The sequence below is a fragment of the Pinus tabuliformis genome, chromosome J (genome assembly GCF_031772625.1).
Source record: "Pinus tabuliformis cultivar Carrire ecotype Pingquan chromosome J, CPIR1, whole genome shotgun sequence".
NCBI classification, from domain to species: domain Eukaryota; kingdom Viridiplantae; phylum Streptophyta; class Pinopsida; order Pinales; family Pinaceae; genus Pinus; species Pinus tabuliformis.
The window spans coordinates 941260266-941276083 of NC_142295.1; the positions used below are offsets into that span (position 1 = coordinate 941260266).

The window sequence follows — 15818 nt, forward strand, 5'->3', positions numbered from 1 at the left end:
TGGAGAAGATCTACCGCTGCAACAAAAGACTCCTCTCTTCAGCTTCTTGAACACTTTCAAAGAGCCTAAGCCTGCTCTGATACCACTGTTGGGGATTTTTCTGATAAAATCCCAAAAACAAAGAAAATAAAACTAAAACTCCACACACAGAGACAATGCTCTGTTTCTACCTTTCCAGGATTTTTTGTGCACAAGGAAGCTTTAAAAAAAAATTATTGAGAAACAGAGTATTTCACCACCATAAAAACATTTCTATTGATTAAAACAAAATGTCTGATACATATTAATCCTCTTTGCTTAGAGGGATTCACCAAAAATAATTCATTCTACAAAACTCTGTTTCCACCTGAGAATTTACTGAGCTGGGTTTACTGCAGTAAAACCCTTTTTACATTACTGCTATAAAACAAATTTTTTACATACACAGTAAAAATTTCATTACATTCACTTATATAAAAAAAACTCACACCATGCGTTCTTTACTTCATACACTGGTCACATTAAAACCTTTCTGAAAACTTGTGCGCTCCTCTCTGTCTTTATGCACTGTTGTGCCATATTTGCCTTCGCATTACACAATGCTTGTCTCCATTTTTTTCATTCACCTATTGCACTGCTGTGCAAACCTCAAGTTTCATTACAAAAAGTCAACCAACAAAAAACATAATATACGAGCTCCTTTGTTTTTTTTGAATATTACATTGCGTAAAAGAAAAACAAACTTACCATGCCTTTTTTAAATGCACCCTACCTTCGTCATAAAAAAAAACTTACGCGCTGTATATAAAAACTTCAATATTCACCTACTTTCATTAAATGTCTTCATTAAAAAAATCTGCAGTCAACCAAACTTTTATTTTACTCCACGCAACATTTACTGCAGGTTCATTAAAAAAATCTGCAGTCAACCAAACTTTTATTTTACTCCACGCAACATTTACTGCAGGCTCGTATGCATCTTCGGACAATCGACGGTGGAGAGCGATGGAAATAATCGAACGGTGGAGGAGAATATAGGGACGCTGTTTTCTGCAGAGCTTTATCTCCCTAGAATGTCAAACTTGCTTACGTATGGGGAGAGCCACGCCTCTGCACCATATTGCATCGGGTTCAAATATACGGAAAATGACTTTGCCGGAAAGTGGCCCGAGAAATCTCAGGCGGGTTTGGTGAACGTTTTCTGCCGATGTACGTCTGCGTTGAAATTACACATTCAACACAAACACTATTTTTTCTTATGAGTCAGCCATTATTCGGGGTTTGAATTGACGCTGAGCTAGGTGGTGAGTTCGGGAAATTGACTTACATCGTCAGTATGTTCCAGTACCTTGCATATCTATTTGACAACAGTAAAGTTGTACTGTGCTTCTAACTAAGAAACACCTGATGGAAGCACCATTTACCAGAACTTTGCAAGTTGAAAGAAGTGTCTTCAACGCAATACTAGTTTTTTCACAGTTACCGTAAAGAGGATGGACATCGCCAGCACTTGCATTGGAAGCCACCATGAGAATCATCAAACTTGGCAGGTCTCGATCTATCATCGTTGATGCTTTCAAATGTATTATCAGAAGAAACACGATTGTCCATCGATGCTTTCAAAAAGAAACGTGATTCTCCAAACGTTGGGAGCAAGAACTCATGCGACTCTGTTCCTTGAATATGTTCACCAACATAGGACACACGAATCTAGTTCTTTTGTTCTTCAGTTATTAATTCAGAAGAGCTCCTAAAAATCTACTCTGGTGCAAAAATATATTCCCAAGCCCATGGTTTGCTCTCTTCACAAATCCAGCCTATAATATGTCTGCACAGAAGTTACTGCTGGTCAAAAATATTTAATTCTCTTCTAAACTATTTGAGGTGTGTTAACTTGGAATGAAAACCCATGGATTCTTGACGAATGTAAGAACGGAAAGAAAAACACAGTATCCAAGTTTGTTCTTGGTCACTTAGTATGGACTCTTCCAGTATCTCTCTCACAAACAAATTGCACAAAAAATGTATCTACTTCTCACACATTTATGGTCACTTCTCACAAACAAATTGCGCAAAAAATGTATCTACTTCTCACACATTTATGGTGATTTAATGTATTTACTTTTATGGTAATTTAATGCTAATTTAATTATAAATTATATATATTTAATTATTCGTATTTATATAAATAAATAAATAAACAACATTTCTCACATGTTTTGGAGTTACACTGAGTTAAATCTAATATCAATTTAATATATATTTTATTTTATATTAAATATCAATAATTTCACACGTATAAATATATAAGTATCGTTGTAAAATATAAATACTATATTAATCACATAATCAATTAATTAAGAAAATAATTAAACCAAATAGTAACTGAGAGTTAATTTAGTTATACTAAATCTCTCCAATCCAACTAACTAACGGCCAATTCAATAAATTATATAACCATTACAATAAGCAATACTTTTATAATTAAAAATATCATTCAAAATACACCAGACAAAAGAACAAATACATTTTATAATTAGAAATATTATTCAAAATACACAACACAAAAAGACAAATAAAAGTTAATATCTCCGACACTTAAAACTACCCACAGTGTAAGACTTCCATTCGTCTAGTGGAAAGAATGGTGCAAGAACTAATTCAATCATCATTTTAAAGTGCGTTTTCTTGGTTTATCTATCTCAAATGTCTGGCTGTAGATTTCTGATTTGTTGGCAACCAAGAGCTGTCTGTGATTGTCCTCTGATTTGTTGGTGCGCTTTGATTTGCTGGTGTTACATGAATATATTATTTTTGCTGTCTCACCTACTGAAATTCAATGGCTGCCTCTCATTGTTTAGCATCTGAGGTTCACATTCCACAAATAATTGCCTACCGAGAGGATACAGTTTCGGACTATTAATTTGGACTTTGCATGGAATGTGTAAATAATTCCTCTTCCGATATCAAGATGAGATTCAAAGCTGGTATTTCGATTTTTGCTCACACCCATTCTAATATGGCATTGTTATCCCCGGCTCTCTTCTAACAGTCTCTGATTCTCTATTCATCTATTAACATCCTAATATCTGGTGAGCAATTATTCTTATATGTCTTGATCCGAGCTCTTACTAATTGAATGAATCGTGCACTTAGCAATAGTTTTCATTACCATTTGGATTTCCACAAAATGTTCATAACGCACTGTTCGTATTGGGTGTAATTTTAAGCTTATGATGGGTATTGACATTTCCTTGCATCCTCACCATATCATTAAAAACTATACAACTTAAATTAGGAAATCTACGTATGCTTCATTATCATAAGTGTACTTTTACAATGTAAGCATTTATGCATGTAATTCACAAACCATAAGCAAATCATACAGCTATTGATACAACCCAGAAATCCTCACTCGCCAAAAGCTATTGACTCAACCCGGAAACCATCACCTGTAAACAGTTATTGAATCAATCGAAAAACATTAAACCATCGACTGCATTTAGAATTATTAAAATTCCCATTATTATCAGAATCGCACAATAATTTTATCTCTCCAACCATCCCATAGAAGGCTTGAACACTTAAATCCAAGGCCACTAAAAGACATTAAATGTAGTATTCAACTACCCCGGTTTAAGTAGTTTATAATGAAGTGTTGATACAAATTTATCAATCAATTTAATATAAGATGCATCATTACCATATATAAACAATTTTAATGCTAATATGATTTTTCGTTATTAAAAAAATCCATAAGAAAAAGAAAGAAAGAAAGAAATCATAATAAGAAATAATCATAATACGAGAATTTAAATTATGATGATGATGGAAAAAATATAGGAAAAAACAAAAGTTTTAATACGAGTATTTTAGTTGTTGTTCAAGATCTTATGAAAAAAAGGCTTTTTGAATATGTTTTGAAGGTTGGTGTACAAAGATTAATGAATTTGGAGAGAGTTTTTTAAGATGTTTATGATAATTTAAAAACAATTGTTCGATGAAAGATTATTATTTCTTATAAAGGTCCTTAGATTAATGACATTGTTGTTGATATAGAGTTCATGTATGCAGTAAATGCATTAAAGATTATTTCTAGGTTGAGAAGCAATTCATTTCAGTAGAAAAAAGTACACTACATATCTTTTTGTGGGGTTATAATATTATCTAGTCAATCACTTATATGTTCATTTTCTTATTTGTGCAATGACATGCTCCTTTTCTTAGTGGGATACAATTCGTTATGGCTTAAAAGCTTTGGGTTGTGTGAGAATTTTTCTTCTTGTTGGATGGAGTGAATGTTAAGTGAATGGTGTTTGAAATATAACAAGTATAGATCCATCTTAAATTCGGATCAAGTGCCAAGAGGGATCAAATCTTTCAAGGTGCAAACCTCTTTTTTGAGTGCAAAACTTGAAGAAAGGTTTGCACCTTGAGAGATTTGATCCCTTGGGGGCTTGATAGATCAAGAGTTAAGATGGATCTATGTTGGAAATATTTATTGTTTTTTACTTTGAAAAAATATTTAACTATGATATACTAATTATTTTTTATTTTGATAAAATTTACCTCACACCAACTTAATTTTTTCATACAACATTTTATTTTTGTAGCTATTACAATTCCAATTCAGTTTCACCTCACATTTTACATGTAATAAGAGATGACTTGTGATTTATTAGTTTCACATTTCGACAAATAACATTACAATGGGTTTTTACATTACAATCTTAATCTAATTGGAATGAGGAATAAGTTGTTCATAAGATTTATAGTTTGGTGAGTTTGTTGTGGTGAACAAATCATTTCAATTCATTATTATAGGTTACAAATTATATAGATTAAGAACTTTTGAAGAATAAACATACCTTAACTTCGGGAAGGGTACTCCTTTTCTAAACGAACCTTATACTCTTTTTATTTTCTTGAATTTTGTCCACACTTACTATCCATTTTGCGATTAACATATAATTGTATATACTTTCTTTTTGCTAAAAGTTTAATTAACCTGCATATTCAATATTATTCTTTATTTTTCAATAATTAGCTAGCATATGTTTTTAATTTTTTTTTAACTTAATGACAACATCTCCCTCATATTCTTTATTTTTTATCAATTAACCTACACATATTTTATTTTTTTAAACATAAGGTTATGTGATAACAAATCCGTGGTATTCTTTGTTTTTTATTAATTGGGGGACATATATTTTTATTTTTTATTTTTTTTAATGTAACTTTACGTGACAACATCTACCTCATGTACTGGGTTGTAGAGCACCTCTTGGGGCAATCACAATAGCATTAGGGTTCATAGACTAGTGAAAGAATCCACCTAAGTGCAACCTCATGTTCTGGGTTGTAGAGCGCCTCTTGGCGCAATCACAATAGCATTGGGTTTCATAGACTAGTGAAAAAATCAACCTTACTGCAACAAGAGATAGGAAGGAGAGTCACTATAGAAAGAAAGAATGTTTCAACAAAATATAGCTTGGACAGAAAGAGAAGAGAAAGAACACATGCATTAGCGAGAAAACTAAGCTAACATATATTTCTTATAATATGACGAAGAACATAACCGAAGTTATAAAGGAAGAACCAGGAGAGATGGTAAAACATAGTGTTATATATTTTCGGGTCCATACATAGTACCTAACACTACGTTTTATGTTAGGAAAGATCGTCTAGGAATTCAATATAACTCTATTTATCTTAGAGAATTTAGGTTTCATGGAAGATAGAAGACATAAATTTTTGAAATTTGTTCTTCTATGCTTTAAAATAGACTCAAAGATTATAACCAATTGCATATTGAAAAGGAAGGAATGGATATTCATATTCTTAAAACATAGAGAAGGTTTTCTAGCTACCATAAGTACCTTACTAGTAGGTTATGTAGAGAAGAACCTAAGAAAACTACCTCTACACATCTCCATAGTAGGAGAAAGCTTGAAGAAAAGAAGCATAAATAGTTTCTATATTCCCACATGTCTATGGACAATTAAGGAACCAACTTAGACTTTTAAGTAGTTTTGTAGAGATGAAAAATAAGCCTTGTAGCCACTGGGAATAAAGGGAGTTTATAAATAAATTTCCATATAGTATCTTGGAATAGGTGGCATGTTTTGGTTCAAGGAATACATTTTTAAATTGATTAATCCATAGAAAATATGAAGGAATAGTTTTAAGTAGTTTTGTACTGATGAAAAAATAGGGCTTTAGCCACTGGGAATAAAGAGACAGTTTATAAATAAATTTACATATAGTATTTTGAAATAGGTAGCATGTTTTGGTTCAAAGGATACATTTTTAAATTGATTAATCCATAGAAAATATGAAAGAATGAAATTATTGAGAGGCATTGTGTTTTATTATAGAAGCTATTAGAAGATAAGACAAAGTGTTTAAGAAAAATTTGTGTACAAAGAAAAAACATCCTACAAGAAACAAATGGAAGTTAAATGGAAATGATTTGAAAGGAAAAATAAAATAAGGGTCAAAGTAACATGAAAGAAAACAAAACAAGAGTCATAGAACTTTATAGAGGAATTTGTAGAAGTATTTGCAAAACTTTTATTTCAAAAATTCTTGAAATTTTATTATAAATATATAGATCATGTAATTAAATCTCTTTTCATTAAATAAAGAAAATATTTTAACTCCTAAAAAAACCTCCAACCTTATAATCTAAATCTAAAACCAAAAACTAATATTATTTTATTGTATAGGTGTATAATCTAAATCTAAAACCAATATTATATTATTACATAATTGTGTTCTTTTTAATTTAAATGTCATGAATCATTCATATAATAATATTTTTGACATCAATATTCATTCTTCCTAGAGGCCATGGAGGCCATGGATTTTATTAATTAGAAAACTAGTAAAAAGATAAATACTAGAGGTAATCTAACTTATACTATTTTTCACATTTACCTCTAAATTATACTATTTTCACATTTTTATGTTGAATTTATTAAAAATAATAATAGAATTAGAATGAAAAGAATGTTTATATTAAGAATCCACATTATTGTAATTAATGAAATCATATTAGATAAGAAAAAGAGAAATTATAATAGGCTTCCATATTGTATTATGGTACATGACGGAAAATAAGTAAAAGTGTACATAACAAAGACATTTAAAGTAAAAATGAATAAGGCTAATTTAAGAGTCATTACAATAATAATAATAATAATAATTTTCATAACATTTAAAATAAAATTTGTATTTTATTTTCATAAAATATTAATAAATTATTATAAATACTACACTAACATTAACACCATTATAAAAACATTAAATTATAAAAATTAATAAAAAAAAGTGTTAATTATAAAAACATTAAATTATAGAAATTAATAAAAAAAAGTGTTAATTATAAAAACATTAAATTATAAAAATTAATAAAAAAATATTAATTTTAAAAACATTAAATTAATAAAAAAAAACTTACAACTCAAGATTTTATGTTTCAATATATTTTCACATACATGAGTTTAACCGCTATGCTTCTAAATATTATATTTGGTTTTGAATCCTACTTTAAAAAATTATACAAATTTTTAAATTTAACACGTAAATAGACAGACATTGACTCTATGTAATGTTTGGGAAAATTTGTAAACTGTAAAAAGTATAGGATACGCTTCTTTCAAACACATTTATATAGCCCTGAATCTATCTCTTTGAAGCATATGTTGAATGAATCAAATACTCAAACAAATTAATTACTTAAGAATAATTTGCCTCTACAAAAAGCATCTTATATAGTAAGTGGTTATTGATGGGTTCAAATTATAAATAGTGCAACGTCTCTTTTCTAATCAATGATAAAGAAGTTAATATTATTGGTTCAATATTTAATGATGGCAACCAGATTTGAAGTTCGAGATTGCCCAAGTTCCTGTGAATAGAAAGTGTTGACCTAACTTCTATTGTTTTCTGAATAATAACAGTGTTTTTTTTCTGTAAGCTGAGGTAAAATTCTATTACTAAAATAAAAACTATGTACATATACAAGGTGCCACCCGCCCAACAGGGAAACCGGGTGGCCTTCGAAAGTATATAACCGCCATCCAAAAGAAGTATAAGTTCAGTTTGTCAAACCATACTAAAAAACCCGCTATTCTACCTAAAAACATACTATTAAGAGCTGGAAATATAACCATACTGTTCAGCACTGTAAACAAAACATCTACTATCTGAAAATGGCAAAAATTTCATGCAAAGAACCTCTTGTCAGCAGCTGGCATGTCTACTGCTTCATGGCATCACTCTTGACTGCATTTTCTGTCTTAACCGCTATTCCACTGTCTTTGAACAACTGGATCAGCTGATCCATCTTCCTATCCTGCATGATAAGAGTCATTTGTATATTCTTCAGTTCTCTTTTAAAGGTAGGCATGCCTTGAGCTAGCTCCACCATTTCAACTGCTACTTGTTCCAGGGCCTTGGCGAGTAAACGTTTCATACCCCAATATACATGCAAGGACTACTTATAGAGGGACATCCGCCCTCTGGTATGTCCCGGATCAGGGAGATAGGTCTCCCAATCTGCCATCTCAGGGTCAGATTGATCCTGCATTGCCTCTTCTTCCAACTTATCTATAATCCTCCGTATTTTGTAATTGGTTTCCTTTGTGTAGGCCACCTCTGCCTCCTGTAATTTCCGCCGCATATCCTTTTTTCCCCGACCTCGAACCCCACTGCCTGAGCCATCCTCATAAGCTCGGTTCCGTCCTCGCCCTACAAACTTCCCTCTACCCCGCACTCTTCCTCGCCCCCGTCGCCCTCGACCTCTACCTTGCCGTCCATCGTCTTCCTCTTCATCATCCTCCGAGTCAATCTCTGTATCGTCCCTGGCGTCCACTGGAACCGAATGTCTCATCCACTTGCCAACTTTTCCACCCGAGGTCTTGCGCTGATTATCCTCTGCAAAAAACTCCCGAATATCCACTTCCAACTCTTCCGAATCTTCTGGTATATCCAGGTAAATGGGAGGCAAGGATTCATCAACCACCTGCTTCCCTTTCTCTTCCATAGTGGCTCCCTGACTACGGGTTCTCCTACCTTCACTGCGGCCTGGATTATCTGCCATAATGGTACGCAAGAAGGTCGTTATCCTTAGCAACCAGTTCACCCGACTCTGCTCCAACACTAACAGCAGACCTCCTTCCCACTCTGGTCTTGTATGCAGAGTGACTATGAATCCTACTCCCGCTCGACTAGCCACAGGTATTAGATCTACCGCTCTCCATCTACCATCACGCAAACTCATAACTCGTCCATGCAGCATGATAACCCCGCGCGACCACCTTCCCACGGGAGTGTTAGTTATTGCCCAAGCCTGCTCATTATTACACGTTGCAGGTCTTGGATCCTGATGTGATGCGATCCCTGTCCTCCTAACGCCACCGCGCTCCCACCTCAGTACCTGCCCTGCAATCGTCCTTGGGATGAGCATGTCGTCGCATGCCTGCAGATATTCATTCCGCCATATTAAAATTTTACCACTTCTATTCTTCAGACCTCCAGTGTCATCATAAATGCGCTTGTCGTTTCCGTTCAAAATCATTATAGGAAGGCAGCTAAGCAGTCCTATCCACCCCATTCGCCTCATGATTGTCTTGCCGTAATATAGCTGCCAGGTCATGCCACCGCGGCTCCTCCTGTAATGCCACCCAGCTTCCATCCAACACCCGATTCGATCCCCCACATGCCCAATTGGCCAAGTAATCGGCCGCTCTATTGCCTCGTCGCAAAACATGATTGATTGTAATATAGTCCACCCGCCTCATCTGACCTTCAATATCCTGTATAATCGCAGCCGTCCTCCAGCTCTTTGCTACGTGGTCCCAGGTTTTACCCCCCTGTAATTTCCGTAACATGTCAATTACAAGCTGGGAGTCGCCTTCTATATCTAGGTTCTGATATCCATTCCTCGCGGCAATTCGAATACCATGATAAATTCCCCAAAGCTCTGCCTCATTATTTGACATTTCGCCGCCCCATTCAGCATATGCCCATAGTGAGATGCCCCTGCTATCACGGAAAATACCACCCCATCCAGCTTCCCCAGGATTGCCCTTTGATGCACCATCAAAAGACAATTTAATTCGGTTGTCTCCTGGGAACCGAAAATGATTTGGGCTCTGCATACTATACCGACTACTCCTATCAGTGTTAGGATATAACATGGTAAAGTCTATGTTCAGTTGGGTTACTATTCGTTGCTCATCCAAGTTTAATTTCCAATCCTCCTCCCGCCAAGTTTCAGACAAGACCGTCTCTTTAATCGAGCGGCAGACCTCATCCCATATTCTTACTACATGGCAACTTCGATCTTTAAAAATGCGTCGGTTACGTTCTTTCCACACCTCCCAAATTACGAACCCAAGCGCCAAACTCCATATCCTCCTAACCAGTCTGCTATGAAAATTGCCTTTTCCCCATTGTAAAATGGTATTCCTTATACTATGAGGATCCCGATTCACCTGCCCAAAGAGAACTCGTAGTTCTTCCCACAAACTCTGAGTATACAGACACCTATTCAGCAAGTGTTCCTGGTTCTCGAAATCATTATTACATAGATAACACCGAGATGGGCCAAACATTCCTCTTTTCTGCATATGATCCCACGTCAAGATCCGTTCTCTACACACTAACCATGCGAAAATAGTTACTTTTGGCCACCATTTACCTTCCCAAAGCTTTTTCCAATCCACTGGTTCCTCCTCTCGATCCTCCTTGGTGAACCAGTAATAAGCTTCTTTAACTGTGAACATACCTTGCGTGGCCTTACCCCATCTTAGGATATCATTGCCTGGCCGTATCTTGATTTTCCTCGAATCTAATTCTCTGATAAACAGTAGTTGAGTCTCAGGACTGATTCTCTGATCCCATTCCGTCGGTCTTTGCCATATTAAAAAGAAATGAACAATGAAATATTATTTTCTTTGGATCATTTAATTTTAAATATATATTTTTCTTTTTAATATTAAAATGATAAATATAATATAAAATTATTTTTTAAGAAATTTTGAAAATAATTGAATTTAAATAAAGGGGAGAAATATATTGTAATAAGTTTATATATAAACCATGCTAATATTGATATGAATTTTAAACATTAATTATTTTAAAAAGTGAATAATAAAAATAATTTTTTTAAAATATAATATTATAATAAATAAACTTATTAAAAGATGTAAATAAATTTAAATTTATTATAAATTTAATTTTAATTATAAATTTATATTTTTAAGTAGTAACTTATTTGGAATCAAAGTAATATGAATTTTGAGAAAATTAAAAAATCTAATATTTCAGTTTCAAATTTATGTCATTGTTACTCAAAAAACACATACCATAAACACTAGAGATTTATAAAAATATTTACTACTATAATCCAACTGCATGTCACAAAGGCTCGATTTCTCTAAGATATAAAAAACTTTATAAAAATACTTACTACTAGAATCTCGATAAAAACCTAAATTAAATTATAATTAACATTATTATAACATACAAATTTATCTGATTTATTTACATATTGTTATTGGTGGGTGGAGGATTAGGAAATCAAATTTAAATTTAACAAATGCTAACTTGAAATCTTATCATCTTATAAATTGTATAAATAGAAAATTAATTTTTTAATATAGTTTTTAGAATTTAGAAGAAAAAAAATATATATATATATATATAATTAACATTATTATAATATATTAATTTATTTTAATTATTTAATTCAACTTACCATTATATAAACGGTATGAATGGAAAATCAAATTATTTAATATAGTTGCATTGAATGGAAAATCAAATTATTTAATATAGTTGCATTTTATTGGTTTTTTAAAAATGATATCTAATAAGAAATTTATTTGTTTAACTTCCCTCCTTTCCATTAAACTTCAGAAATATTCTGTAATCCTCTCCCCTATTCAATTTCAGAAATATTCTACGACCATTTCTAGAATTTCCATAAAGTTTACCAAAAATTATATTAATCTATTGATGTACTGAAGTCAATGGAGTTCAAGTTGCTGGTTAAGTTGCTGAAGAAATTCTTTAACGTACACTGAAAACTTTTGAAGCTAAATGAGTATTTCAACAAAAGTCCACCTTATTATGTGGCAGGGGAGAAACGTAAAGAGAGGGAAGACTCACCCTCCCGAGTCCCGAGTGGCTGTATGTTGCTTTGTTCGCAATGCAGTTGTTCAATGATAATGTCATATATAAGTGTTTTAAAGGCTTTTATTCACGGTAAATACTGCATTTGTTTTCATTTCTTAACGGATAGTAGTTGCTTAGTTCATTTAACATAATCATGCTCATCTTAGTTTCTCCAAAAATGTCCCGAAGGTTTTTAATGTACCAATCTTGTTCAAAAAGCTTCTGCTCCAAAATGCTAATTTCTCTGATCCTACGTGGCCTTCTTCTAACATGGTAAATAAAAATACTCTATCTATTTAAATTCAAACATGGCTGCGATTCTCCCTAAATTCCTTTCTATCTATCAGCTATTCGAGTGACCAGATTTATTCTATTTATTTAGAACCTTCAACAACTCAATCACTGGATATGCATTTCTAACCAATATGCGATTCAGTTCATTAACCAAATATTTCTGACAACCTTGAACGAGTTGATTCCTCGATATGCATTTCTGACAAAACTGTGATTCGCCATATCAACCAAGCACTTGTGACAGATAGGTATTTAGATTAAGCTAGATGCATAATATAAGCTTGACCGACCTTTGAAAACATTCATTAATGCTTTACAAAACATTGTGGGCGAGCTTCAGTGGTCCTTAAATCCTCATTCTTGGTTTGGTGAGTGCTTATCAAATGCCAAAGTTTCTGGTAAAGGGTGTGCATGTTAAAAGTATTCAGATCAAGCACCTGCATCGTTGAAAAAACATATAAACATATGTGCTTATTGCTGGCAGAGGAGAAATTTGCTTTTAATCATGCATGAAAGAGATGTCCATGTAGAATGTGTGAACCTAAAAAAAAAACAAGGCATCCTAATAAAAATCAAAGAGTTTTTCTTAACCTTGTTTTTCAAGCAAACAAAGGGTCCACATAAAAACTATGAATTTGAATTTTTAGTGGCGTAAATGTTTTCCTGTGGTTTTTCGTGAGAGTTAAGATTATCTTATTCGTAGAAGAAGAATGTTATGTTACCCAGTGACAATGAGTATAAGAAACTACCTTGGCATGTATGGTATGATAAACTCTGTTGTTAATGGCAGATGAAGCAGCACTCACGACTTCAAGCCCATCTTCTTCCAAAGCCAAAAGAATATCAGAGTACACGATATCACGTTCCAGAATGTTCGTCCAGATCTGGACACCCGAACCCACGGAGTTTATTTTCACTGCAGGGTCTTCCCGATCCGATCCTCCGAAAGACACAGTTTTATTGCAAAATTTCTCCAACGAAACTTTTGCATTTTGGTCAGAGTTAACCTTCATTTTCTCTCTTTGGGCTGAAAGTTCTTTGACTTGTTGCTGTAGATGGTAAACGTAATTCACAGTTTCCAGTACTTGTTCTGCCGCCGTTCGTTTTCCCTGCACAACAGAGCATTCAACTTTCATTGGATAAAACTATACAGAATATTGTTCGTGTCTCAAAACCCTAGATATTGAGCAGAAGAAAACATACCCGGAGATTATGTTCCGGGAGTAATGATCTAAGCTGTGAAAAAAGCACTTTCATTTCTTTACGACGTTGCCTTTCAATCATTTTGTGATTTCTTTTGTCTTCCGTGATGGAGCGTGCTAATCTATTCCGACACAGACCATCAGTTGGAGAACTTGAATTGCAGAATGTTTGCATTAGGGGATTGGAAAAGCCGGCTAGGGTTTCCGAGTCGTGGGTACCAAATAAATTAAATCGGTGGGAAAAATGATCAATATTATAACTCGATGGAAATGGATCTTGCGCTGGTATACATGGATTGGGATTACTCGATACGCTTCCGGCATCAAACTTGTTCGCAACATCGTTATAAGAGAAAAATGGTGAAGGAATGCTCATCTTTGACTTTAACTAAAACTTAATTAACCTAATTTCAAAATGAAGAAGAACTTTGCCAGAAATTTACAGACAACCTGCTTTAGTACTCTTTCAGTTCGGCCTTCAGTAAAGTACAAAATCCCGAATCGATTCGTGATAAACAACCGAACATCACATAAAGAAATAAGGAAAATACGGATCTCTTCTCAAACAGGAAAACGCCCTAAACAAGAGCGTGTCTCAGATCATGTGTGAACATCATAATTTAACTATATGAAAATACGGCTCATAACTCAATCTGATGCGACAACAATTAATATTATATCCTACATGGAAACTATTGACGGTACGTATTTTTATTCTTCTTATTTTTGACGTAGGTAACGTAAAGCCAGCTAAATCGATGGCAAAAGCAGCTTAGAGTTAAGAAATCTGGAATAAAGATAAATCTCGTTTTCGGGCATCGCGAGAAACGTGGTATTTCTTTATGGGACCATTTTAGCGGAAGAACGCGGATCAATCCTCGTTATGGTTAGAGAGAATATCATAATCATAACCAATCGATATTTCAACGTGTGTTCAAAGTCAGGTAGTTGATGAGTTGTATACCATGTTCGTCGATGCCATATCCTTTTGTTTAAACAGTATTTTCATGTGCATCATCTAATTAATATTGATACCAGAAACGCGTTTCTGAACAATCTGTACGTGGGTAAAGTGGTTTTAAGTTTTTCTTTTCTTCATGTAGTAAGTGTTTAGACCATCCATTTTTTGGGATGTAAATATTTTTTTTAGTGTAAAACTTTTAAAAATGGTTTAATTTAGAAAGATTTGAATGCTATTCATATTTAATAGATGTTAAGCTATTATGTATTATATTGTTTTTTAAGTAATATTATTTATATTTATATAAATTTTACAAAATATTATTATTTTTAATTTTATTAAAATCTATGTAATTAGATATATTGACAAGAAATACATACTATGGAGTAGAGGATTCTTTTTTTCAATATTACGAATCAGTTAAATAAGATTATGTTGCAGATATTGACAATAAATGACTGCAATGAGACTGAACTAAACTAGACTAACTGAAACTGAACTTAGGACACTTCTATGGATGGTTTTGACACCTATCAAGTGGTTGGAATTAGATTCTCCAACACTCCTCCTTAATTACAACCACATAAAAAATTAATTAAGATGTATTCTTCTTCTTGTATTATTCAAACTTTAGTTTCTTCATTTGTTGGTGCAAGTCTTAAACTGTGTAAGCATGTCTTGGACTTCTTAAAAAAACGGCTTGTATGTGGGTTGTTGCCACATATTATCTTATCTAGTGCGTTTTTCATCATCAATGTGTTGCAACATAAGATGAGAATAAAAACTTATCTCTTCAAAACTCCAATACCTAAAAATTTCATTGATGTGTTCATCATGCATGTTGTCTTCAACATTCATTTCTGCAACTTCTATGCAGAGCTTATCTAGAGATGGTGTTGCAAGCCATGCTTCAAAGAAATTTAATTGTTTTTCGTAATCGTCTTGTTTACTTGCACATTGGAAATCAATGGTAATTCTAAAAACATATGGATAACAACACATTTTCTATTATTTCTTCTCTTCCATTAGATCTTTCTTCTCTGCCTCTTCATCTGTCTCTGTCTCTATCTCTATTGCTTTCTCATTTTGGGCTTCCTTCTTTTCCTCTGCTCATGTCTCTGTCTTTATTGCTTTCTCTTTGCGGGCTTCCTTCTCTGCCTCTATTTTTGTCTATGTCTCTATTACTTTCTCTTTGT

General features: G+C 33.2%; 1 protein-coding gene across 2 annotated transcripts; it reads right to left on the reverse strand.

Annotated features, from left to right (window-relative positions):
* Nucleotides 1–309: 309 nt before the first annotated feature.
* LOC149229882 (transcription factor bHLH118-like) lies at nucleotides 310–14653 on the reverse strand. 2 transcript variants are annotated; one of them, XM_089375935.1, is made up of 3 exons: nucleotides 13663–14653; nucleotides 13209–13568; nucleotides 310–616 (listed from the first exon to the last, which is right to left on the reverse strand). In XM_089375935.1, the coding sequence occupies exons 1-3, from the start codon at nucleotides 14035–14037 to the stop codon at nucleotides 602–604; spliced, it is 750 nt and encodes a 249-aa protein (XP_089232061.1). In that variant the 5' UTR covers nucleotides 14038–14653; the 3' UTR covers nucleotides 310–601. The 2 variants fall into 2 exon arrangements, with proteins under 2 accessions (XP_089232061.1, XP_089232062.1); XM_089375936.1 differs by lacking the exon at nucleotides 310–616 and adding an exon at nucleotides 12307–12896 and having other exon boundaries at nucleotides 13663–14043.
* Between the last annotated feature and the right edge of the window lie 1165 nt (nucleotides 14654–15818).